Source organism: Penicillium crustosum (genome assembly GCF_028827405.1).
Source record: "Penicillium crustosum strain IBT 35664 chromosome Unknown utg000005l_segment0_segment0, whole genome shotgun sequence".
Classification (NCBI taxonomy): Eukaryota; Fungi; Ascomycota; class Eurotiomycetes; order Eurotiales; family Aspergillaceae; genus Penicillium; species Penicillium crustosum.
This window is the reverse complement of record NW_026623126.1, coordinates 3,007,489-3,030,488: the sequence shown is the minus strand read 5'-3', so window position 1 is coordinate 3,030,488 and position 23,000 is coordinate 3,007,489. Positions and strand designations below refer to the sequence as shown.

General features: G+C 46.9%; 9 protein-coding genes across 9 annotated transcripts, besides 2 other annotated features; 6 read left to right on the top strand and 3 right to left on the bottom strand.

Annotated features, from left to right (window-relative positions):
* Positions 1 to 100: part of a sequence feature (Protein overlapping with rRNA (N7487_011814, KAJ5394173.1) was converted to a misc_feature.) that runs on past the window's edge.
* A 54-nt stretch (positions 101 to 154) lies between these two features.
* Positions 155 to 173: a sequence feature (Protein overlapping with rRNA (N7487_011814, KAJ5394173.1) was converted to a misc_feature.).
* A 421-nt stretch (positions 174 to 594) lies between these two features.
* On the top strand, positions 595 to 3,812 carry N7487_011813 (TPR-like protein; the record flags this gene model as incomplete). Its single annotated transcript, XM_056879543.1, has 3 exons — positions 595 to 731; positions 755 to 889; positions 941 to 3,812. The coding sequence occupies 3 exons, from the start codon at positions 595 to 597 to the stop codon at positions 3,810 to 3,812; spliced, it is 3,144 nt and encodes a 1,047-aa protein (XP_056724862.1).
* Positions 3,813 to 7,105: 3,293 nt separating this feature from the next.
* Positions 7,106 to 7,297, top strand: N7487_011812 (uncharacterized protein; the record flags this gene model as incomplete). Its single annotated transcript, XM_056879542.1, has 1 exon — positions 7,106 to 7,297. One exon carries the CDS (start codon positions 7,106 to 7,108, stop codon positions 7,295 to 7,297), a length of 192 nt encoding a protein of 63 aa, XP_056724861.1.
* A 1,242-nt stretch (positions 7,298 to 8,539) lies between these two features.
* N7487_011811 (polysaccharide lyase family 20 protein) lies at positions 8,540 to 9,298 on the bottom strand (the record flags this gene model as incomplete). Its single annotated transcript, XM_056879541.1, has 1 exon — positions 8,540 to 9,298. The coding sequence occupies one exon, from the start codon at positions 9,296 to 9,298 to the stop codon at positions 8,540 to 8,542; it is 759 nt and encodes a 252-aa protein (XP_056724860.1).
* Positions 9,299 to 10,184: 886 nt separating this feature from the next.
* On the top strand, positions 10,185 to 10,446 carry N7487_011810 (uncharacterized protein; the record flags this gene model as incomplete). The annotated part of the gene is given in 2 exon segments (XM_056879540.1): positions 10,185 to 10,227; positions 10,244 to 10,446. The coding sequence occupies 2 exon segments, from the start codon at positions 10,185 to 10,187 to the stop codon at positions 10,444 to 10,446; spliced, it is 246 nt and encodes an 81-aa protein (XP_056724859.1).
* A 1,005-nt stretch (positions 10,447 to 11,451) lies between these two features.
* On the top strand, positions 11,452 to 11,925 carry N7487_011809 (uncharacterized protein; the record flags this gene model as incomplete). The annotated part of the gene is made up of 3 exons (XM_056879539.1): positions 11,452 to 11,521; positions 11,584 to 11,776; positions 11,826 to 11,925. The coding sequence occupies 3 exons, from the start codon at positions 11,452 to 11,454 to the stop codon at positions 11,923 to 11,925; spliced, it is 363 nt and encodes a 120-aa protein (XP_056724858.1).
* Positions 11,926 to 12,989: 1,064 nt separating this feature from the next.
* N7487_011808 (zinc-binding alcohol dehydrogenase family protein) lies at positions 12,990 to 14,018 on the top strand (the record flags this gene model as incomplete). The annotated part of the gene is made up of 1 exon (XM_056879538.1): positions 12,990 to 14,018. The coding sequence occupies one exon, from the start codon at positions 12,990 to 12,992 to the stop codon at positions 14,016 to 14,018; it is 1,029 nt and encodes a 342-aa protein (XP_056724857.1).
* Positions 14,019 to 15,498: 1,480 nt separating this feature from the next.
* On the bottom strand, positions 15,499 to 16,787 carry N7487_011807 (CAAX prenyl protease RCE1; the record flags this gene model as incomplete). The annotated part of the gene is made up of 4 exons (XM_056879537.1): positions 16,724 to 16,787; positions 16,633 to 16,673; positions 16,151 to 16,531; positions 15,499 to 16,047 (listed from the first exon to the last, which is right to left on the bottom strand). Exons 1-4 carry the CDS (start codon positions 16,773 to 16,775, stop codon positions 15,499 to 15,501), a joined length of 1,023 nt encoding a protein of 340 aa, XP_056724856.1. The 5' UTR covers positions 16,776 to 16,787.
* Positions 16,788 to 18,092: 1,305 nt separating this feature from the next.
* Positions 18,093 to 20,255, top strand: N7487_011806 (putative serine-rich protein; the record flags this gene model as incomplete). The annotated part of the gene is made up of 1 exon (XM_056879536.1): positions 18,093 to 20,255. One exon carries the CDS (start codon positions 18,093 to 18,095, stop codon positions 20,253 to 20,255), a length of 2,163 nt encoding a protein of 720 aa, XP_056724855.1.
* An 879-nt stretch (positions 20,256 to 21,134) lies between these two features.
* Positions 21,135 to 22,985, bottom strand: N7487_011805 (lysophospholipid acyltransferase; the record flags this gene model as incomplete). The annotated part of the gene is made up of 4 exons (XM_056879535.1): positions 21,135 to 21,619; positions 21,679 to 22,797; positions 22,860 to 22,904; positions 22,964 to 22,985. The coding sequence occupies 4 exons, from the start codon at positions 22,983 to 22,985 to the stop codon at positions 21,135 to 21,137; spliced, it is 1,671 nt and encodes a 556-aa protein (XP_056724854.1).
* Positions 22,986 to 23,000: the final 15 nt, after the last annotated feature.

Below are 23,000 nucleotides of genomic sequence, written 5' to 3'. Positions count from 1 at the left end.
GTGACCACCAGCGAATCCTCACTGTTGTATGTTTTTGATTTTTTTTTCGTCAGGAAACTCCCTCTTGCTGCTTTAATATTTACCCCCTTCAGCCCATCACCTGAACAACGTTATTTTTGCACCTGAATATCCTGCATACCCCTGAAGCGCTAACGTGTCCTGCCCCTCCTCATGCTAACATCTTCGAAGTCAATGCGTTGTTGCGATCACGACGGTCTAGTCCTCCCGTTGGTAGGCCTTTGGTTTTACTTTCACGTGATCAGCTGTGCAGCGTGTGAGATACTATTAGGATCGCATGGTTGTTATTGGCTAGATCTAAGTGTGGTATAATATGACAAAATTACATAATGCACTTCCAAGCGAAGACACTCACTTGCCTGAGTGTCTTGGCGAGTTCTTCTGCCTGAGGCACCCAGATTTATAAGCCCTGCTAGCCGCAGGGGATCACGTGGCTAGTGACAGGGATCAGAGCAGAACGTAAGGGATCGTCTTCGTCTTCGTCTTCGTCTTCGTCTTCGTCTTCGTCTTCGTTTCGTCAGTCGTACTGGAAAATCCTCAGCATCTCTGCCTCATGTGGATTCTCCGGTTTACGTGATGGATTCATCGATATTTTTCACTGGCTCGAACTCCGGGCTACAAATTGCACATAACAATGGACAGACCAATGCGCATTTTCACTTGCCCCAAGGTAAAGACACCTGGATTCTCAAAAACAACCCATTTCTGATAATGTGAATAAAGCTCTAGAAGAGAGACCACAGCCTTCTGCCATGATTCCGTTTGGGCGTGATCCTGATTTCGTAGACCCAGGATCTCTTGTAGACCGGGTACATGAGCTAAGCTCCGAGCCTTCAGCGAGACTGGCACTAGTTGGCCTCGGCGGTGTCGGGTAAATAGAACACACTTAATGAGGGCTCACATTTTTCTAATAAGGATTTAGAAAATCTCAGATTGCCATCGAATACGCATACTGGATCCGAGAGCAGTCACCTGGAACTTGGGTTTTTTGGGTTCACGCGAGTGACATTGTGCGATACGAAGAGGGCCTCCGTGATATCGCAGAGCATGTCAAAATTCCGCGCCGTCAGGACCCAGCTGCCAATATATTTCAGCTTGTCGGTAGTTGGCTCCAGGACCGAAAAGAACCATGGCTTCTTATTCTTGACAATATTGACGATGATGAATTTCTTCACAAGCCAGCCTTCGAGAAGTCCAGATCAGCCCGTCACAATGAACGAGCTGATGTACTCAGTGAACAAGGAGGTCGTTCCGATAAATCGCCCCTTGATTTTCTACCAAGGGCACCGCATGGGTCCATTATAATCACGACTCGTAGCAAGCACATTGCGATGAACCTTGTTAATGAATGCGATATAATGACAATTGAGCCTTCGGAGACTCATGCATTTGCTTTACTTCAGAAAAAGCTTCAAAACAAAGTCGTCGCAGATGCATTGAGTCTACAAAGTCTTGCTCGGGAACTTGACTGGATAGCATTGGCTATTGTTCAAGCAGCAACTTTCATTGCAAGGCACTCTCCTCGATTTTCTGTGCAAAAATACCTTGAAATGTTTCAAGAGAGCAACAAAGCAAGAGCGAGCCTTTTGAAGCGCCAAACAAGACTGTTACATCGTGGTCGGAGAACCGATAATTCCATAATAGTAACACTGCAAATATCCTTTGAATCAATTCGAAGAGAGAATCCACAAGCCACAAATCTTCTCTCCTTGATGAGCTTTTTTGATCGACAAGGGATCCCGGATTTTCTACTACACACATTAGTCCATGAAGATGGTGACGAAGAGGCTAAGAGCGATACTGATGAGGGTTATACGCCATTTGGACCTGCTTATCAGAAAGGGAAAAATATCAATCAGGTCCTAGAAGACAGCAATAGCAGCATTGAAGGCAAAGCTGCATTCAGTCTTTCTCAATTAAAATTTGAAGACAGCATCGCCACGCTCAAAGACTACTCTCTCATTTCCATCGATCCTGAGACGCTTACATTCGCGATGCATGGTCTTGTGCAACTTTCGATCCAGGAGTGGCTGAACACACAAGAAGAGCTTGACTATTGGAAAGAGAAGTTTATACGCAATCTGTATCTTGAATTTCCAAAATTCACCAACTTCGACAACATGACAAGATCTCGAGCCTTGCTCCCACACATTCAGTCAGCATTATTACACGGTCCAGACTCAAACAATCGATTAAGATGGGCTAGGCTTATTCGCCATGCCTCTGATTATGTGCTCTCCTGCGAAAAACCAAATGAAGCGAAACGCATGACCGTTATTTCACGGAAGGAAACCGAGAATCTTCTTGGATGGAGACATCCAGAGACAATAATTGCCTCCGCCTTCGAAGTGAAAGCATTAATGAAATGCGAGGACACAAAGTCTGCGGAGGAGCGATGTCTCCAAACAATCGAAGCATGTAAGAATTTTCATCTGGAGACGGGCTACACAGTCTATCTTACGTTTCGAAAGCTTCTCGCCGAAATACACCATCGACAAGGACCTCATCGATGGGCTGAGTCTGAATCTGAATATGAAGAACTCTTGGCGATTTGGGAGCAGAAGAAACCGGACAATGAAGAGGCTATTACCTCTATCAAGGCAGCTCTAGCCGGACTATATCAAGATCAAAATCGTCTTGACAAAGCGGAGATTCTACTTCGACAATTGTTAAACTCACACAAATCAGTTCAAACAGATCGCCGTCAGGACCTGGGCTACCACATGGAGAGCTTGGCATCTCTTTATGGACAACAAGGGCGGTATGAAGATGCTATCACACTTTTGGCACAGGTGCTTGTACTCCAGGAAAGTCAATTTGGACGAGATCATCCGCGAACACTCTCGAGTATGAGAAGTTTTGCATGCGCAATGGAAGGCCAAAGTCACACCTGGGAAGCGATGGAATTCATGCAGGAGGTCTTTGAAAAGCAAAAGATGGTTCTTGGACTAGATCATGGGGAAACAACGCACACCGCATATCTACTGGTCGACTTACTCGTTAAAAATGACAAGCTAGAAGCCGCTGCATGTCTAGCCAAAAGCTTTATCAGCATTCTTGAACCAGATGCCAATTCTGCCCACGTCTTCTCAGTTAGACTTGTGCATATATATTTAGCACAAGGTCAGAGAGAGAAAGCTAGAGAGATGATCACCGACTCACTTAGAAGAAAGAGACAGCTTTACGGTGAAGAGCATGATCAAGTGATCGATGCCCAGCTTAATTTGGCATTATGGCACGAGAAGCAAGGTCAACTTCGTGAGGCCGAGACTCTCTATCACCATATATATCAGGTTCGCCAGCGAACTCTTGGTAGCGAAGACCCAAAGACACTCGAAATTCTTCAACGGCTTGTAGATCTTTATTTGATGCATGGTGGCCTAGTCAGCTCTAAGTCACTGTGGTCGATGCTAAATCAACTCTGCAAATCAAGAGAAACTATTCTTGGGAGAGAGGACCCTCAGACTCTTCTGAATCTATTCGCACTGTCACTGGAGTTTAATGCACAGGAGAAGCCATATGATGCTGCTATCTTGCAGCAGGAAATTCTTCAAATATGCATGAAATCTGGAAGTAAGTTTGATATGCTACCAGATCTACTTGAAGCATTGGTGGCTAGCTGGGATCAACTCGGTCGTGACGAGGATGCTGCATGTCTGAGAGAACAACTCGAGATCATACCGGAGAACATGTCCCCTAGGGAAATTACTACGCATCTCAGGTCCTCAGAAGTGTTGACAGGTATTTTGGAAAGGTTCTCCCTGGTTGTCCAATCGTTTGAGGGCGTGGATTGAACCTGAAAAGCAATTTGAACTGAGGAAGAGGAGGTGGATAGCTTTCTTTTCTCATTTCCTTCTCCAGAATCGATATTATCAGTCTAACGCCGATTTCTCCTTTTCCCTTTCTATCAAGATTCAGTATCGTGACATAGCCTACCAAACATCTGAAAACATTAGTCATAGATAACGCACACAAGCGCCATGATGACACACGACTCGTAATGAAGCATCAAAGGTCACTTGAAGCTAATTTTAAGCTTCATCAAGTGTTTTCATTTTCAGGGTTTATTCAAGCACGCGAAATAGCTCCAGAATCGCTCTGACGACGGGGCTCATTACAGTCTATAGGACGCCAATAAGTCCTTTTTCTGTGCAATTTTGGAAAGAATTCCTATATTAGAGTATATATAGAGCGATTGAACTGTTAAATAAATAGTATTGTTATCTAAGTCACTAGTTAATATTTATTACCATATAGGTAGATACTAGCGCTTATGCACATTGTCGACATTGCGCTTTTTCGCCTTGGTGCTATTGCCACAATTTCGTTATATCCGGCTAAAACCGACCACTTTTAAAATTTTACATAAACAATATTAGGAATAGAGGAATAATCGAGTCATTTTAAAAACTACAGCCCTTAATTTTCCAAATAGTTCAACATTCTGGGCACAAATTTTTTAAGAAATCCGATATTTGAAGCGCTTTCAAAATTGAGAGCATTAAAAATTAGAAGGCCATAACATTATCCGCTCTTCAGTATTATAAGGCCAAATTTTGCTACAATGCCTCTATTCCATGAAGATACGTTTCATGAAAGGCAGAGCTGCTCCAGGGATTTTACTTCCGCTCACAAGCTCTAAATCAGTTGAGATGCCACCGGCGCGCTCGGCTGGAACTGGCGCAAAACGATATTGAAGGTGACCGTTCTACGAAATTGCAGCGTGGATCAGCGCGATTTATGCCATCTCGGGCTAAACTGAAGGTGTCAGGACCCACATATTGGGATGGCCTGATATCATGTATCCTGGCAAGTTGTCTTTTAGTTCTGGGTGTGCTTTGTGGTCGACCACGAGCTTCTATAGCTGTAAGCTTTTGTGTAATTTCCTCTGCGAACTCAGCCTGGATTAGGGCACCCTCGTGTATATAATTTGACCATTGAATGATTCGATTAATATCAATATTAGCTATTTCCTTTGGATTATTTAATAGCTTAATCGATCTTGCGAGTTGGCCGATATAGCTTTTGAACGGTTGTAGGTAGTGAGGTGACTGATGATGATGGTGGTTCGGGAGTAGTGGTATCCCATATTTGAAGGATTGGCTCAATTTCGTCACTTAATTCAGCCTGAAGTGAACCAATAATGATATTAGGATCGAAAAGGATATATTCCACAGTCTCGGAACGCTCCGCAGATGGTTCTCGGACGTAAAGCCTGACCGCGGATATTAGTCATGTCTTCCAAAAATTGCTACTTAGCTATATTTAGCGGAGTGAAGGGGCAACGACGACCACTTGACTAGACAAAAGCAGATTTCGAGGCCACCAAACTAGTGTGCAAGGCTGCCGGGGCTATTTTGTCCAGAGATTACGTATTCGGGATGAGATGTAATCAAGCCTTTACGATTGGAGTTTCAACATTATTTTATCGTCCGGACCACGGTTTTCCATGGGCGTTAACGCATTGGCCTAGCCGTAGAGGGTCTTAGCTACACCAAAGATAATACGCTGACCCGGCGTTCTAAATGCCATCAGAAGTGGCTAAATCTTCACCTGAATCATAATCAGGTGAGCGAACATCTGTCCGGACTATCCTAAAGAGGACTGAATAGAGGAGCGAATCGCCAGCGCCCACACCCAATTCGTGGGCGCTAGATGATCACAACCCAAGACAAGCTGTTGTATCTTTATTTTGCTCTTCCAGTCTTTCATCCGCGTGGAGAGAGTTCCCTTGCCGCCCTACGGGACTTTTTAGCCCGGCCCTCGCTCGAGTCCTGTCAAACCTTTTATTCTGTTACTAATAAGCCCACAGATACTCATAGGGCTATCGTGCCTTTCCCCTGCTACGATATGGTTTTCGCGTATGTGTTCGCATCCATGACCTTCTAATCCACCCTTGATCACATTACATGTCTAGATCTAGCGAGGATATTGATGAATTAAACGACAACTATCCCGTAACGTACATTTCGCGACTTTTGTATTACAATAACAAGACTAACCTTTTAAGAGTGACGAATGTAGAAACAGTTTCTAATGTCAAATTATACAGACTGGCCTTATGACCCCAATGAATAAGAATGTAAAACTGTGTATCATCATCCTTGAACCCTTCAAAGTCTTGTCCCATGTCTTCATCATTGTCGCTCAAAGAGCCGAGCGACACCTCCACAATCTCGGAGAAGTCGTCATCAGAGCCTCTGTTGTCGGAAGATATTACACAATGACTATTCTTTTCCAGACGGGCATTCTGCACGTCTTTTTTCTCCTAAAACGGAACTCCAATTTCTTCGTTCAAATGGTAAAAATCCGCTCTACCGGAGCTGTACAGCGATTTCATCTCGAATAGCCATGCCTCACATTTGCAGATATTCCAGGATTGATAGAAGGGTAACACGGGACGCTCGATATCGCATCTAAAGGAATCAAAAAATTACCACCATTTTTGAAGTCAATGCTAAGCCCTCTGCAGTTGCGGCATCAAACAAGGTATAGAGCCCGACAACAAAGTGAACCTCATGACCATCTTCTAACTGATGCTGCAACCATTCCCGTACTTCAGAATTCCTACAAATATTGTCAAACCAGATTGCTGGCTTTCTGAGCGTATAAACACGCCCTCATCGTACGTTAAGATGAAGTCCGGCTCTCTTAGAACGTTCAGATGTCCAACTTAAAAGTTAAAGCCAGGTTCTAGGGATATGAAAATAACCAAGGAGATTGAATTAATAGAAGTGGCCCTGTTAAACAACACAAGCCCGAACATACTTGATGAGCCAATACTGAAACAGTGTTGGAGGAACTTCTGTGGCATGACTTAGTTCACTTCTCATGCTATGGTCACTCAAATGTGATTGATCCCTCAAACAGCGCTCTGTGGCTCTCATTCCGCAAGAACTCCAATGAGGTTTCTTCCCTCGCTGTCCGCGATCTAGCGGCCTTAGACCATGAAAAGGCCCAAATTGCCTATCTTTCTGCGTGCTCAACAGCTGAAAACTCTTCGCCAGAGCTCATAGGTGAGGTAATACATATCGCAAGTGCTTTTCAAACAGCCGGCTTTCCTCACGTCATTGGAATTCTTTAGGAAATGGGTGATAACGCAGCTGCTGAAATCAGCCCACAATTCTACAAGAACTTGATTGAGCAAGCAACTGATGGTCAATGGCCACGCAAAGATGTTGCTTGTGCGATTCACGATGCATTGCAAAAATATAGAACAACCAGGTCTGAAGATGTGATCTCATGGTCCTCTCCTATCCACATGGGAGCAAATGAATGATGAAAAGATGACTCTTCTCGCATTTGATTCCTGGAAGCTGCGTGGCATCTCTCCTTTTTTGTTACATTCAAATTAAAACGCGTGCTGAAAGCCATGTCAAAATCATATATTGACATAAAGGTAAGGGGAATGGAATTGCTTCAAAGAATTTTATTTAGACTGTTGATAATTGTACACCAATTTTAATATTTATACACATCAATATGGCTACTTCTGCGCTACGCCATGTTTGTTCACCTCTTTGGTTGAAAGACCCATCTTCCTCTTCAATTCTCCCTTAATATACTGATACCATATGAGCTTTTCCCCTTTGCAATTCAAACTTTGCAATTCAAAGGGAACATATAGCGAATCAAACCTCATTGATGATAGAGCTGAGAGTGGTAAGAGTGCAAATTCTCTTGGAAGCTGCCACGTGCTACTCACTTATCAAAGAGAACCAAGGTGCGATGGTAATACCTCTCCGTCCGTGGAAGAATCTCCCGTTTGATTTCATCGCTGTAGTGCTCCGCGAAGTCCACGACAAATCCTGCGTAGTTCGACCTTGGATCTCATACTCAGCAAGTATTTTGCCTCAGGGTGAGTCAGATGAGGTGAGGAGAAAAAGGGAGGAGCGAGGGGATGGTAGTCGCTTACTGCGCTTTGATTAAAAGGCGGAAAGCTATATTTCGCTGGACGGGAATATTAAGGTGGGAGAAATCTGGTCGGACGGCCCTGAAGAGAGCTGAATAGGGCGGCGTGCCGCTTTCACCCGAACTGTGGGCGCTAGGTGAACACCACCATAGAAATACTGTTGTATGTTTTTGTCATTTTTTTGGTCTATCTTAAGGCTACTGGCCTGTCGCCTAGCCAGCTGCTTCTTTATAAGATGGAATGTTAAGCGGAATATTAGTAGATCGAACCAAAGATCAGCCAAATAGTATCCAAGCCATGAGCTGTGCACGACCTTATGGAAGCTCTTATTGTATTACCTACTAACTACAGTCTATATTCCAGACTACTTACACCTAGTTTAAGCTTACTAGCCGCTCTAATATCTAGGTACTCAACTAGTGAGATCCGCCGGCCACTACTCCGAGCATTTACCCATGAAACCCAAAAGGTCATAACCAAGCCAATTCATGGAATTCCGAGGTTTTTTTTTTTTTTGTTTCATATCAAGTTAAGGAACATCGACGAGAGATAATATGAAACATATGCTCAATTGGACAGAGTTCACTCTCTATTGCCCACGCAAGTCAATCACCACTGATCAGGATCCGCATCGGCAAACACAGTCCCAGCAGCAATTTCATCATACCAAACCGACCTAGTGCCCTGAGTGCCCTTCATCCCCTTATCATCATGCCACCCATTAGCATAAAGGCCAACGCGGAACTGGAAAGCCCGATCATCGTCAATGGTAGTCGCAATATCCCTCTTATCCAACAGCTTATTTCCATCCAACCACAGCTTGTATTGACCAGTGCCATCCGACTTCCAAGTAGCCTGGATCTCGACCTTATGCCAAACGCCCGCACTGATCGTTGCCAAGCTAGGGAAAGTCACAGTCTTCTGCGAGCAGATACTACCCTGTTTGACGCGCGTGTAGAGCTGGTCACCGACAAGCCACACCATGCTAGAAGGCATGTAATCATCACAGCCAGTATCGCTGAAATCGGCAATGAATTGGGCGATGTTGTATGATTGGGCCGGGGAGAATTGCCAGTTTTCCTGTAGGCGGAAGGCGAAGCCGTAGAAACCCGTGTCGCCGCGTTTGTAGACGTTGTTTTTGACTACTTCTGAGTGGTACCGGCCTGTGTAGCTGGAGTCGTAGATTTGGGTCATTTTTAGAGCCGTTGGGCCTTGGTAGACGACGTTTGTCACTTGTTGCACGGTGCCGGAGTGTTCCTTGTTGGTCGAGTCCCAGCCGGAGGTTGTGCCTGTGTTGCTGAAGATTTGGGTGGCCTGGGCTGTTAGGCTGAGCGCTAGCAGTGCTGCCGAGGAGAGTTTGCCAAACATTTTGGTAGAAGATGGAGGGTTGATTGTTGTGGTAGACTAATTTGTAGCGGATTTAATAGGTTTTATAAACAGATTGGACTTTCCGGGACTCCCTCTGTAAGCAATAAATTGAGCAAAATATGCCGATGTGCTAGTGAAGTTCATTGGACTGTTGTCAGTGAGGTTTGAGATGTTCGTAAGCTTTCCCTAAAATGGAACTCAGCTGGAGCAGCCATTATCTTGGATTTATGCTACTACAGCCAGTTTTATCCATAGTAGGTAGTAGTTAAGTAGTAGCCGAGACCCTAACCCGCAATCCTGCAGATTATGCAAGGTGGTCAGCTTTTGATTGGCCAGCCCCCACAGGGTTACATTTTCAGTGCAAAATGCTGACAAAAGTGAGCTGACGTCTAACTTTTATAGGAAAGTGCTATGGGTTGCAAGTGTCAAAGTAGATGAAAGTAGATGAAAGTGGGTAGACCTAGCGAGACTTGGCCTTAGTTCAGGCACGAGCTGTTTGCCTTCTTCAGGGAGCTCATGATCAATGGCATCGGCTAATGCCTCCTAATCGACTAGTAGCGGTACTATAGGTTCTACCTGTTTATCTACGCACGTAGAGGTTACTACTTTAGCCAGGATAATTTAAGTATTCTTATTTAAGCTTCTAAGCTAAGTATTCTCGGGGACATATACTTAGACGCAGATAGCCTTTGACGTATTAAAGATAAAATAGAGTCTATGTACTTTACGATATCTGCGTTTTACTATAAATCATTTGGTATATATATTGTAGTTATTATTAGATACTTGACCTTAAATTAATGACATAGTCGTTTAATTTAAGGCTAGGAAAATCTTGATCCACGCTACACACGTATGTTGTGTACATAACGTTGGCCTCGTATTCATGGACAACAAAGCGTTCCAGTCTGCCCTTGTACGGCTTCATGGTATTTTCTATCTTAGGCCCCATTACCGCCGCATCTCTCATTATACTTATATTCGACGATGACGACAACCGGGCACCACGGGATTCACGACGAGGCAACGGAGAGTCGTTCTACGATATTAGGGGCTGTGCAAATGTAACCTTAGATGGGGCGGATAGAGGGGCATGCGGTATCGAAGAGACATGCCGGAACTTTGCAGATGCTATGGAGGCCGGGTAAATGAGTGACGCCCAACGAGCAAGGTGCTCTAGCAGAGAGGCCGACCTAGACAGCTTCGTACCTAGGGGAGGAGTAGGATCATCAACACGATGTTGTATCCTCTCAGTGGTTACGCTTCCGGGTGACAGACATTGCAAGCTGGCTGCCGATCGTGCGGCATCTCTGGTAAAAGAATGAATGGGGGCAGTGCGGGGGGCTGAAAGCAAATGCGGAGTAGTTGGTGGGGGCCAGAGTAAAAGAAATGGGGTGGCGATGAGTGCAAGATAGCGAGGCAGAATAATGGGAAAGTGAGAGAAAGGGAGGAAAAGCAGCGAATAATCGTTTATGTAGGGCATTGAAGGTGAGTATTGGGACGATAAATCCCCAAAGCCAAAGCTAACCGGATGCAGTATTTGGCAGGTCCGCCGTTTACAACTATACAGGTTAAAAATGATAATGTATGTACCTAGGTAGCTATATTATATATTTAGCTTATTTATTATGTTTAACACCCAATTGGGTACCTACGGGTTTAGGTTTTCTAGTATGTATAACTCCCAGGGCCAAAACCCCAGGTTAGGTCCACCTGGGCAAGGTTTGGCCCTAAAACCTAACCCCAAAGTTGGGGCCGCCCCTAAGTTTACCTAATACTGTCATGCCGCATCTAATGGCCAATACCAGACTGCGACTGCGTAAGCTATTACTCACATTTATTGAATTGCACCTGGGTTGATGATGGATATGCCAACAATTAGCTTGGCAGTCCATGTGGAGTTGAAGACACTTGCGCTCAATACTCTGCATGTTTCTTGGACATCATTGACATATGTGGTTAGTTCAAGGCATACTGATCTATTTTAGAAAATTCACAGATCGACTCTACAACATACTACTATGGGTGGTCTAGAAAAATAGCACATTCAAAGCCTATAAATACTCGCCTAAACCTCTCAAATCAGACTAGTATTGCAACCCATCCACCTTCCACAACATCGAAAAGCCTCATTCAACTACCTGCTAGCAAATATGAAAGTCTTCACATCAATCTTTGTGCTAATGGCATTCGCTACCTCCCAGGCAATTGCCGCACCTGCAGGTAAGCCCCCGTCTCACTTTCAATCAAGTCCATTATTATGAGGCTATATTAATCAATTACAGCCACAGCTGCAGACCTGGAGACGCGTGCCGACTATTGCGTTGATATCGAAGTATGCCACGGCTACAACTTTGAGGGTGGCTGCTATCAAGAATGCAAGAGGCCTGGCGAGCCATACGATATCAGAAAGGAATGGCAGAAAAATGCCGGCTCGTTCAAAATTGGGACCCCGGGCTATAACTGTGCGATTGGATCGTGAGTTACCACCCAGGTCTGCTAAAAATAGGAGCTAATATATGTCAAGAATCAATGGAATCACGGACCCAGTAGACTACCCTGGGATCGGGAGACTTCAGGATGACTGGATCAACAACATTGAAGGATATCAGTGCACCAAAGTCTAAGGTATGGTGTCCTTCAAACATGACACATGCTGCCGAGGGGCTTAGAGGCTACGTCAACTGGCGAGGAAATGCTATTGGTAGATGGGTTGGCGAGGGAAGTTCAAATTGACTATACTACTGGTAACATGTCGTGATCTCTGGCTGCTAGTCAGTATGGGATTCACATTTCAATATTTCAATATGTATCTCGGACAGTTGGAGAATAACATGATTTCCCGTGGAAAGCCAGCAGGTCCACCAGGAAGTAATCGTGGGCTGAGAATCAATTCCAATATGGACACCAATCCCATGTAGTGATTGAACACTGAATAGTGTTCAAAGTCAGTGCCTCCATCCAGTTGCTCTCAATTCTTCGCTCACGAACGTGACCTGGTAGGGTTCTTCTGCCGTTCCCTCGCCGGGATAGTCGTGTGCGATCATCTCTACTGACACTGTAGCCGACTGGGCTATCCTTTTAGTTTATAGTATATTTTCTGTTGGGCCATTGAAGCTTATACAAGATGAACTGGGGATCTTGCATGATGAGAGTGGAGTATATACTCCGTAAGGCACGGGCCGAAAGACCTTAAAGCTGTTATTAGATAATTGTCCGAAGGTCGAGTACGTACCGGTAGATTTGTGAGTTATGCTTCGGGTCATTCGTATCCGAATTTCAGCATAAAATGAACCAGGGGAAAGATCATAACCCGTTAGGTCCGGTTAGGTCCGTTAACCCCCAGGAGATTGCTAGAGGTCTGACCATATTTGGTTTTTTGGGTATTTTCTTGCGTATTATGTGAAACTCAAACCCGACTTCTTTGTTTCGACATCAGCCTAGCAGGGATGTTTCCAACCATCCTTAGAAAAATGCTTGTGTCCGATACGCTTACCCGCATGGAGGGTTGTGGCGTTAAGCTGGACATCGATCATACCACGGACTTACCAGTCTACAAGCAAGAGAGAGCCATATATGCACTCCGATCTCAGATATAAAATTTCCGCCCCAGCCTAACTGAATCCTTTCTGGTAGATTCATACAATCACCATATCAAGGACCCATCCACTTCACATTCACCACCACAAAGATGAACCGGTCACTCTGGCAACATGAGGCAGGCGTGCCAGGAATCATCCGAGATAGTCCGATCCCCTCTCAAATTGCCGACGAAGAGATCGTGGTCAAAGTCCACGCCTGGGCGATGAACCCAGCGGATGCCATGGTCCAGGACATTGCCCTGCCGTTTATTAAATATCCCCTCATTCTAGGAGAGGACATCACCGGCACCGTGGAAAGTGTCGGATCCGTAGCCGCTACTAAATTCCAACCCGGTGATCGCATTCTTGGCTTGGCTCTCGGCGCAGCCGTGGCAAAGCCCGAACAGGGCGCCTTTCAGGACTACGTGATCCTAGATTACAATATGGCGTGCAAAATCCCAGATACTCTATCTTTCACCGATGCATCCGTCTTCCCACTCTGCATCGCGACTGCTGCGCAAGGATTATTTTCCAAGGAATATCTCGGTCTACCGTTCCCCTCGACTACCACCGCCCCAAACAGCACGGGCAAGTCCATCCTCATCTGGGGTGGCAGCTCAGGTGTCGGCAGCAATGCGACCCAGCTCTGCAAGGCGGCCGGCTTTGAGGTTGTCACAACCTGCTCTGCCCGTAACGCTGGGTACGTCAAAGACCTTGGTGCGGATAAGGTCTTCGACTACACCGACAAGGACGCCATTGACCAGGTCGCCACGGAGCTGGACAAGGGCGAGTGCATTGGTATTCTTCAAGCGGCAGGTGAGCCTAGCCCATCCTGCCAGGTCGCACACAAGTCCAAGCAAACACTGCGTGTAGCTGCCACCAACCCTGTCCCCGAAGGTGCCGCCTTAGAGGGTGTTGAGGCTAAGATGATCTTTGCCTCTGGGGGTGCTGTCATCTACCATGAGACCAACCCGGCTACTTTTGCGGGCTATCTACCCGAAGCATTGGCCAATGGCACCTACAAGGTTGCCCCTGCTCCGGAGACTGTTCCAACAAAGGGACTTGAGGGAATCCAGGAGGCTTTGGATGTCCTGAAGAAGGGTGTGTCGGCGAAGAAGTTGGTGACACTGGCGAACTAGATTGTTAAAATCCCTCTTTGTGCTTTGGTCCTATCTATTCAAGTCTGCTATTCTGGTCGGATAGCACCATTGTGGATCCGGGTACCTGTCCTTGGTGTGAGGGTTCTTTGGCTCAAAGTGTGACTAGCGAATCGGAGGATTTGAAATAGTTTATTGTGTACACACCTTCCGACGGTAGTCCGATATGTGCTTCATACCTCCGAATGAGGGTAGGAGATAATAGTCCATTCGGGATGTATGAAGAAAGATGATATTTCTCCATTGCATCTCAGTAGAAAGTACCATCTATATTCACATATAAGTGTCACCTTTAGGCCTTTTCAATTCGAGAAAACAGCATCTTTGTCATGGAATCGGCATACAACGAAACTGGGAAACTTCTCTCTGCGTCCTTGCACTCGTTCAAGTTGTTCGAATATGCAGCAATAAATATTGTCACCACCAGTATCCTTCTCATCACTACATTACTTATGTTCACATTTTACGCCGCCCTTCCAAAGCCAATTCCAGGTTTTCCCTATACACAAAAATCAAGATGGTCCCCATTTGGCGACGCAGTCGATTTTGTCAACTACACAAAACAAACAGGAGAAGTTTTCAGATGGTTCGCCACGAAAAGCCGAGAACTCCAAAGAAAGAAAGAGTTGTGACCAAAACAATATGCCTGTAAGAAGAAATGAGTATGGGAGGGGAAGGATACGTCAGCGGTTTCAGGGGTGTGTAGGATATTCAGGTGAACGGGCTGAATGTGGGCTGAAGAGCAGGGCGGCAAGAGGGACTTCCCAAAGAACAAAAAAGATTTAAAAAACAAAAACATACAACAGTGAGGATTCGCTGGTGGTCACCCACCCAACTACTAACTCACCGGCGTGTGGCTTAAGTACGGCTGAGCGGACGGGAAGCCCTGTTTTCCACACCCTATGGTCGTATGTGCTTGGTTATGTGTGGGAGAGAATCATAATATAAAATTATAGAAGCAATTGGTGTGTGAGTGAGATGCCCAGGTGGTGATGAGGGTGAGTGCGTACAATGTCATATAGATGGAAACTCAGGCTACCTTGGTAAGCGCCTAGGAGGTACACCTAAGTATTATGTGAGACATTTAACCGCTAGGGCAAAAGATCATAACAAAAATGGGAAGTTCTGATCATCACTGCAGCTATATGTATCAAGCCCTAAGATCTACTAGGAACCACATCAGTATATATACAATACGTATAAAATCAATACCTCGATATATCGTGTTGTACTCCTACCCCACAGATCATATCCGTAGCAAGCTGGTAATATATATCTACTCCAAGTGCCGGGTTATAGTATACAGATATGGGGTGTCCATCACCAGAAATTCCACATGGGGGGATATGAGCCTGGCTCACAATGTATAAATAAAACACCAATTATAACACCCCTTAGAAAGATGAGACCAGAAGAAAACCAAAATGTACCAAGCCTAGCCCCGAAAGTCACAAACCATAACCTAATTCGACTTCCCTGAAAACGAAACCAGAGCATGATAAGACTCCGTCAAAGGCCACAACCCCTGAGCAAAACCAACGGCTCCAGCAACAAGAAGCACATAATAAGCAACCGTCCACCCAATACCCAATTCACCACTATTACCACTGACCCCAATTTTGACATTAGCATCATCAGAATCCTCTTTACCCCGAGTCATAGGAGGACTAATAGTCTCAACCGCCTCAACGCGTCCCCAGAACCGCGGCAATCCACACCAGTTACAGAAACTATGGATGAGAACAACGGACAGCAACGAGCCGGTCCGCAAATACACGAAGGTCGCATACCAGCCGAAGATAGTCGTGTAGCCGAACTGGAAGAGCGACCGCAGCAGCGCGGCTACAGCCGGCGTGTCCGGGTGGGTGAGACCGAACTCGTAGAAGTGATGCACGTGCGCGATACCGAAATACAGCGGCGCCAGGAACACGATTCGGCCCGGCGACGTGTGTGCTAGCAAATGTAGCGGGACCATCGCGGATCGGAACATGACTTCTTCGGTAAAGGGGCCCTGAGTGATATTAGATATGCTTTTTGATATAAAAAAAAGGGACAGAAAAGAAAAAGCAAAGAAAAGAAAAGAAGGGAAAAAAGAGGAAAAAGGAAGTGCTTACCGCAACATAATTCCTCCAACCAATCCAGCCACCCAGGCACTCGGAGAGGCTACTACGACGGAACCAGAACTTCCATTCACCCTCGACAATGCCACGCTCGAAGAGCGGACCGAGGAATAGAATGGCGGTTAGGAGAAGACTCCGCAGTGTCTCTAGCAGGCCGACGGGCCACCAGCCGAGGAGTCTGACACCGGCACCGAGGGAGGAATTATCTCCCTCAACGATGAGCCAGAGGACTAGAACGGAGCTCACGATACATGACCCCGTGACGGCGCGGATTCGGGCACGGATCACGGACGGGGCATCGCGACTGAGACTTGGGGATGGGCGGGTTGTTGGAGAGAGATAGAATGGCACCACGTAGAGTAGTGTGAGAAGGACCTGTATGGGAGTTAGATATGATTTAGAGAGATGTATGTTTTTTTTTTTTTCTTCTTCTTTCTTCTTTCTTCTTTTCTGGTGTTTCTAGGAGTTCTACATACAGATAGAAAAGCGACCGTGTGCTCTGACAGGGCAGGTTCATCTGGTTTCGTGTTAGTGATAATTCTTTTTTTAGTTTTACCCCTGACTTACCCTGCTTGGAGTATAGACTCCTGAGTTGAGCCATTATCCCTACGGGGGCCATGATCCGAGGAGGTTCAAGTTGCTATTTATGGATTTTCAGAGGAGAGAGGAAAAGGAAGGGGAAGTGTTCTTTGTTCCTGATACGGTACAATTATACAGATGATGATTGGATAGAGATGTTATAATACAGTATGGTATTGTCATCATACACTATGAACTGAGACAGGGGGATATCAATGTCAATTTCCTGCGATTGTTCTTTTTCTTTTCTTCTTTTCTTCTTTTTGACATCAAACATCCATTTCATTCTATATATACACTTATACAAGTATAAACAGTTCACGAAATGACCAGGGTTCCTGGAAAAAGCAAAACCGGATTCGAACGGGTGGACCGTGCAAAAAGAAAAAAAAAAAACAGGATGTGAGCTCTCTCATCCCAGCCCCCTTGAGTCTCTTCTCATCAAATGTGAGTCAATGCGAGGGATCGTGGACAGTTATTCTCCGATCACGAGGAACCGAATATCTATTGGCAATGAACATCTCATTATTGTTCTGTTCTGCGTGTTCTGCCCATTTCTGCCAGGGAGATGCGCTATCAACTAGTGGCAGTTCATCACGGCCAACGCACACTGGCTCCACCTAACACAAGCGATTAAATAAGGAAAGGTGTTTCAAGGAGTCAAGTGTGGCTCTGGCCGGATACTCCGCAATAAATAACATTAAATATGGATTTGATATATATCAAAGATAATAGCCCATGTGCCGAGGATTACCTTGTATAGAAAATATCAACACAACAACCAGAACAACCAGAACAACCAGAATCAAGAACCAAAAAAAGACAAAACCAATTGAATTGCTTCAATTCCAATTGTCCACTTGCAGGAGTACTTTTGTTCGAGGCCAATCGTTAAGAGCCACACCTGTCAATCCCCTGCATCCCCCACGGGTCTAAGATCTCACTTGCTTAGACGCTCACCGCTGGCCAAAATTCCTCCCTTCCCAAGTGTCTCACGTTCTCTGCTTCTGCTTTTCTCTGCTCGTCGTGTGCTTTTTTGTCCCTTTTTGTTGTTTTGAAACGTTTTAATGATTGTTTTTCCGCCAGTCACTCTTTTAATGGCTTTGGATGTTTGAAACGAACTAATCTCTGACGAACCTCTGCAACGTCTACCCACGCTCTTTTTCGATGAACATCAGCCTATAGATTCCTTGATATCCAAGGGCCACATTCCTTACCTCGAACATTCGAATACTCGGGAAAAACAAAACAATCCACTCTTTTGACACCTTGTTTACACATTTGGCTTCGACAATTGCCTTCGCCTTCGCTTTTGCTTTTCGATCTTTGCAATCAATGCTCTAAGTGTCTCCAAATAATGTCTGTTCCCGTTCGGTCGACCTCGCCACGCGCGCGAAGGGCATTACACGAGCGGACTCCCTCTCACTCAAATGAAAGATCGCCAACCCGCTCATTGCGCATGGTTCCCGATGAAAACCTCGATATGTACACCGCGACTCCATTCCCGACCAAGCCCGAGCAGATCCTGTTGCCGCTCCCAGGGAGACAACAACAATACATATCAGACACCGGTTTCAGCTATTCAGACCACCTCGGACCATCCACCTCAGCGTATTCCCCACCGACTTTCAGCCAACCCACACCTAACAGCCCCAGAGATCACTCAATCGGTAGCTGGGATGTATCCTCCACCGTGGATACCGGTAACTCGCCTCCGCAATTGTGGGATGATGATCCATCCTCAAGCAAGTCATCGCTGCCAGACGGTTCGGGGAAAGCACCAGACTATGGGTCCGAGAGTTCAGAAGCCGAGTTCTCCGACGACGATATGATGGTCTTGCCGACGACCACCCCAACCATAAAAGCCGTAATCTCCGAGCCATCCATGTCGCCAAAGTCCTCTGCCGAGTCCGTAACGGACTACTCCAGCCCCATCCTCGAACAAATCGGGGCCCCGTCAAGTCCCAACTTTGTTATGCTGGATAACTCGAGCATGAACTTCCACCGTCCGGGTACAGCATCCTCGGAGTCAGACCCACGAACGAACTCACTCTCTTCATATAACTCCCGAGGAACCGTCGTCAGACACGTCGGCTCTGCACCCTGGTTCCAAAATGCCTTTCAACCAGCCTCATCCGAGCAATCCTATGGATCCCCGTCATTCCATTCCAGCCCGCCCACTCAGTCAATAGCCTCATTCCACTCGAGTCCGCTCGCCCAATCCATAGCCTCGTTCCACTCGTCATCCAGGGCACCATCAGGCAGCCATTCCCAATCAGCAAGATCATCTTCTCGCAGTCTCCGCTCCGCTTCTGACTTGCAGGCAGCCATCGACAATGGAGTTCCTATTCAATACCCACGTATTCGCGCGCCATCATCTTCAAGCTCCCGCGCCGGTACATCAGCTCCATCAGAACGCGACTTCACCCCTGGTCCTGCCTCTGGACGTTGCAACCCCCACCTGGCATCGGGTCGCTGGAACCCGCATCTATCAACAGTCTCCTCCATCTGGTCCGCCGATGAATTAACCAACCTCGCTGGCGAACCAGACACAGACTCGGACCGCGAAATGGCAGAGCCCACTCCACCGCCACAAGCAGCCCTGGCAACGGAAACCACCAGATCCTCCGTCTGGCTCGTCGACCCGTCAAACGACAGCGAAGACGAACGCCTCGACAGCCTAACCAAACTCCCCACCCGTCCAATCTTCTCCCAAAGCCTCTCCTCGGGCTCAAAACGGAGCAACAGCACCCGCAGCCTCCAACGCCCAGGAACCGGTTCAAGCACAATCCTTAATATCCTCCCAACATGGGCAAAAGTCTACTACCTCCGCGAACCAATGGGTCTAAACTCAACTCTCTCAATGATAGACGCTAGTCGTCCACCATCAACTAGACCCGGAACTTCAAACTCCAGCGTCTTCAGCTTAGTCCCAGGACCCCTCAATATCCCCCGTCCCCGCTCCCCAGAACATACCCGTCCTCCCTCCCCACAACGCAACCCCCAACCAATCCCCCAACGCCGGCTGGACAGCGACCCCCGCGATCCACGCGCCCACTGGGTCCCATCCCCGCAACCTGAAGACGGCGAGTTTACCGGCAGCCACCTCCACCGTCTCCGACACAGTTGGTCACCACATCTCGTGCCCGACCGACGTGTTGTACAACAGTCGACAAGTCGGTGGCGTCCGCCATCGCTCGACTCGCGCTACGAGCCTGTCCTCGGCCGTCGAAATATACAGGTCTATTCATTCTGTCTGGGATTCATTTTCCCACCTGCCTGGTGTGTGGCAGCGTTCCTGCCCCTGCCGCCTAAACCCAAGGTTCCGCAGATGATTGAGTTCGAGGCTGGGTCGGATGTTGGTAATGCGCTCGAGGCTCAATGTGTCAATTTGCAGCAACGGAGGAGGGACAATGCGCGTTGGTGGAGGAATCTTAATCGATGGATGATTTCTCTGGGTGTGATTATTCTGGTTATTATTATTGTGCTGGCTGTTATTGGCACTACCTCGGGTTTTTAGGGTTATTTACAGCGATCTTTTTCTTTTTACGCTCTTACGACTTGGACTTCCTTTCACCATTTGACACTTATCTTTGATGCTTTTCTTTTCTTTTTCTTCGGGATTGAGTTCCCTCAAACCAGTCGACTGGTTTCTTTTTCTCCTTGCTCTTCACTGATCCTGCAGACACTGTCTCCTTACAGCGATCTTTTTCTCTTCTTTTGATTATTGACTATTCAGCCTCCCCCTTTCTTCTTCTTCTTCTTCTTCTTCTTCTTCTTCTTCTTCTTCTTCTTCTTCTTCTTCTTCTTCTTCTCCTTTTCATTCTTTCTCTTCTCAGCCTGCACATTTCTGAACGACTCCACGACTTCAACGCACATAAATATCCTCTTTTCTGTTTTACATTTTTCTCGTTTCAACATTGGCCTACTGACTGGCTTCATATGTTTGCTGGAATTGCGTTTCTATGCATGGCGACTGCCTTGGTTTGCATTGCTATACGTCCGTGTAATGGATATATGTTTCTTGTTGTTATTTTGCTTTTTACTTGACTTCAAAGGTTGAATCTGGTTTTTTACCACACTCATACGCATATACTCATTCTCTGCTACTTTACTCTTCTCTTTAGCATTCAATGTTGTATCACCATTCACTTATGATATATACTCAACTCCACTGAAAGTAACTGTAATCGAATCAAAGCTTGCTATGCCAAGCGCAACCCATCTATAGACATCTCAGACCCAGTCGAGACCAATCTCGACCAAGTCACCACTATTAAATAGAATAAACACGAAACACTCCTAATTATTGTTTTATAAAGCCGATCCAACGGCTATTCCACCCACCCTTTATCCAATGAACTCACCACTCACTCAGACCAAAACTGACAACTCCCACCTACAACTTCCGGCCAATCTTCTGCTCAACAGCAGCCTTCAACTCCTCACCAGTAGGCATCTTAACCGTACTTCCCCGTCTACCACGGGACTCAATCTCGGCTTTGATCTCAGCAACAGCCTCGTCAAAGTCACGCTCGGGATCATTCGGCAAGCCGAGGACAGGTGGGCGCACGGACTCGGTGCTAGCAGTGCGAGCGACGTGGGGACGGTTGCGGCTCTTCAGCTTCGAGACGAGGTATTTTCTAAGCGGAGAGAAGGAGGCGAAGGCGACTAGGGAGACGGCGCAGTTGACGATGCCGTAGAAGTAGACGCGAGACCAGACGGTGACGGACTTGTCGAAGTTGAGGATGATGAACGGGATGACGGTGAAGGAGAGGGTCAACTGTGTTGCTAGCCAGCTGAGGATGTCGTAGTAGCGCTTGTTTGCAGTTGGCTTGGTGCCGTCCGGTGTGAGGAAGAAGGGGCGCACGTAGCGGCGGAAGTCTATTATGTGGTTAGTTATGGGAAGAGGGTTGCTCGATGGAGATGTTCTGGGTGCTTACTCTTTGCCACGGTCTGAACGAATGAGCCTAACACAAAAGTCATGTAGTATCCTGGGTGGAAACCGTGCCAGAGGGCACTGGTAGCAAAAGTGGCCATGCTGGCGCGGAAGCCGGGCTTCTTGCCCTTGGGCGTGACCCGGAGGTAGATGTAATTCCGCAACCAGTGGTTGGTGTTCTTGTTCCAGTTGCCCAGGTATGCGTGCGAGTTTTGCGCAGTCTCCATGGCCCACGGATCGACGTTCTGCAGTCGGTTCCAGAAAACCTTGCCTGTCTTCGGGTCGAAGCTGTTGTATCCCATGCCGGATAGAATACAGGCACCCTCGGTCAGAGCCCAGACACCGTAGTACTTGGTGCGAGCAGTGAAACCAAGCATGTGTACGGTGAGAATGCGACGCAGGAAGGAATACTGCAAGAACTCGTCTGAAAGTACAAAGTCGGTGGTAAAGTATGAGTTCAGCTGGATGAACGCCAAGATCCAGACCAGTCCGGCGGCGGCCTTCATTGCAGCAGGTCTTCCACTGCGAGGGATCTTGCGCTTCTTTCTGGTGGGTGGCACCTTGGATGGGTCAGTGCCTGGGGGTACTTCGAAGAGCGTAGTGTCGATCCAGCGGCGGTAGTCCACATATTCAAAGGAAGGACCAGCGAAGAGAGAAGGGAAGAAAAAGACGTAGCCCAGATAGTCTACAATACTTGGGAACTTCGTAATAGCAGAGTACTTCTGCGCGTCCGAGAGTTGGTCCTTGGGCAGACGGCCGTCATGAACATTCCAGCAGAAGGAGGTAAGTTTCATGACCATGACCATCTGCGCTCCAGTAATGTCAACGGCCGATTTGTCGTCCGCTCTCTGACGCTCGATGTGGTTAATTGACATGTGACCCATCAGATAAACGAATCCAATCCAGGGCATCAATGATCCGTCCACGTAGTAGGCAATCGCATAGGTGGCTGCGGCACTGTATAGTAGGGTTCGTAGACCATCCCAGAGGTCGAAGAGTCCAACAATATAGAACAGCGACACAGCGATAATGAAGACATTCTTTTTCCAGGGTTGGCCATCGGGAATACGTTTGAGGAGGGCCGCCAGTGGGTAGGAGAGGAGGAACGAGCCGATCAGCTTGACTGGAGCTGGGGGTCAGAAATTGCTAGTAAAGTCGGGGGCTTATGGAAATGGAAGATCGTACGCTCATCAGTCGATGCGCCAGTCAGTTGAGCGGGCACCTCAAATACTGCGGGGGAGAAGTGTTAGTTGGACCGAGGAGCTTGGGAGAGTATGAGGTAGACATACTCTGATCTACATAAGGCAACATATTGTTGACCTTGTA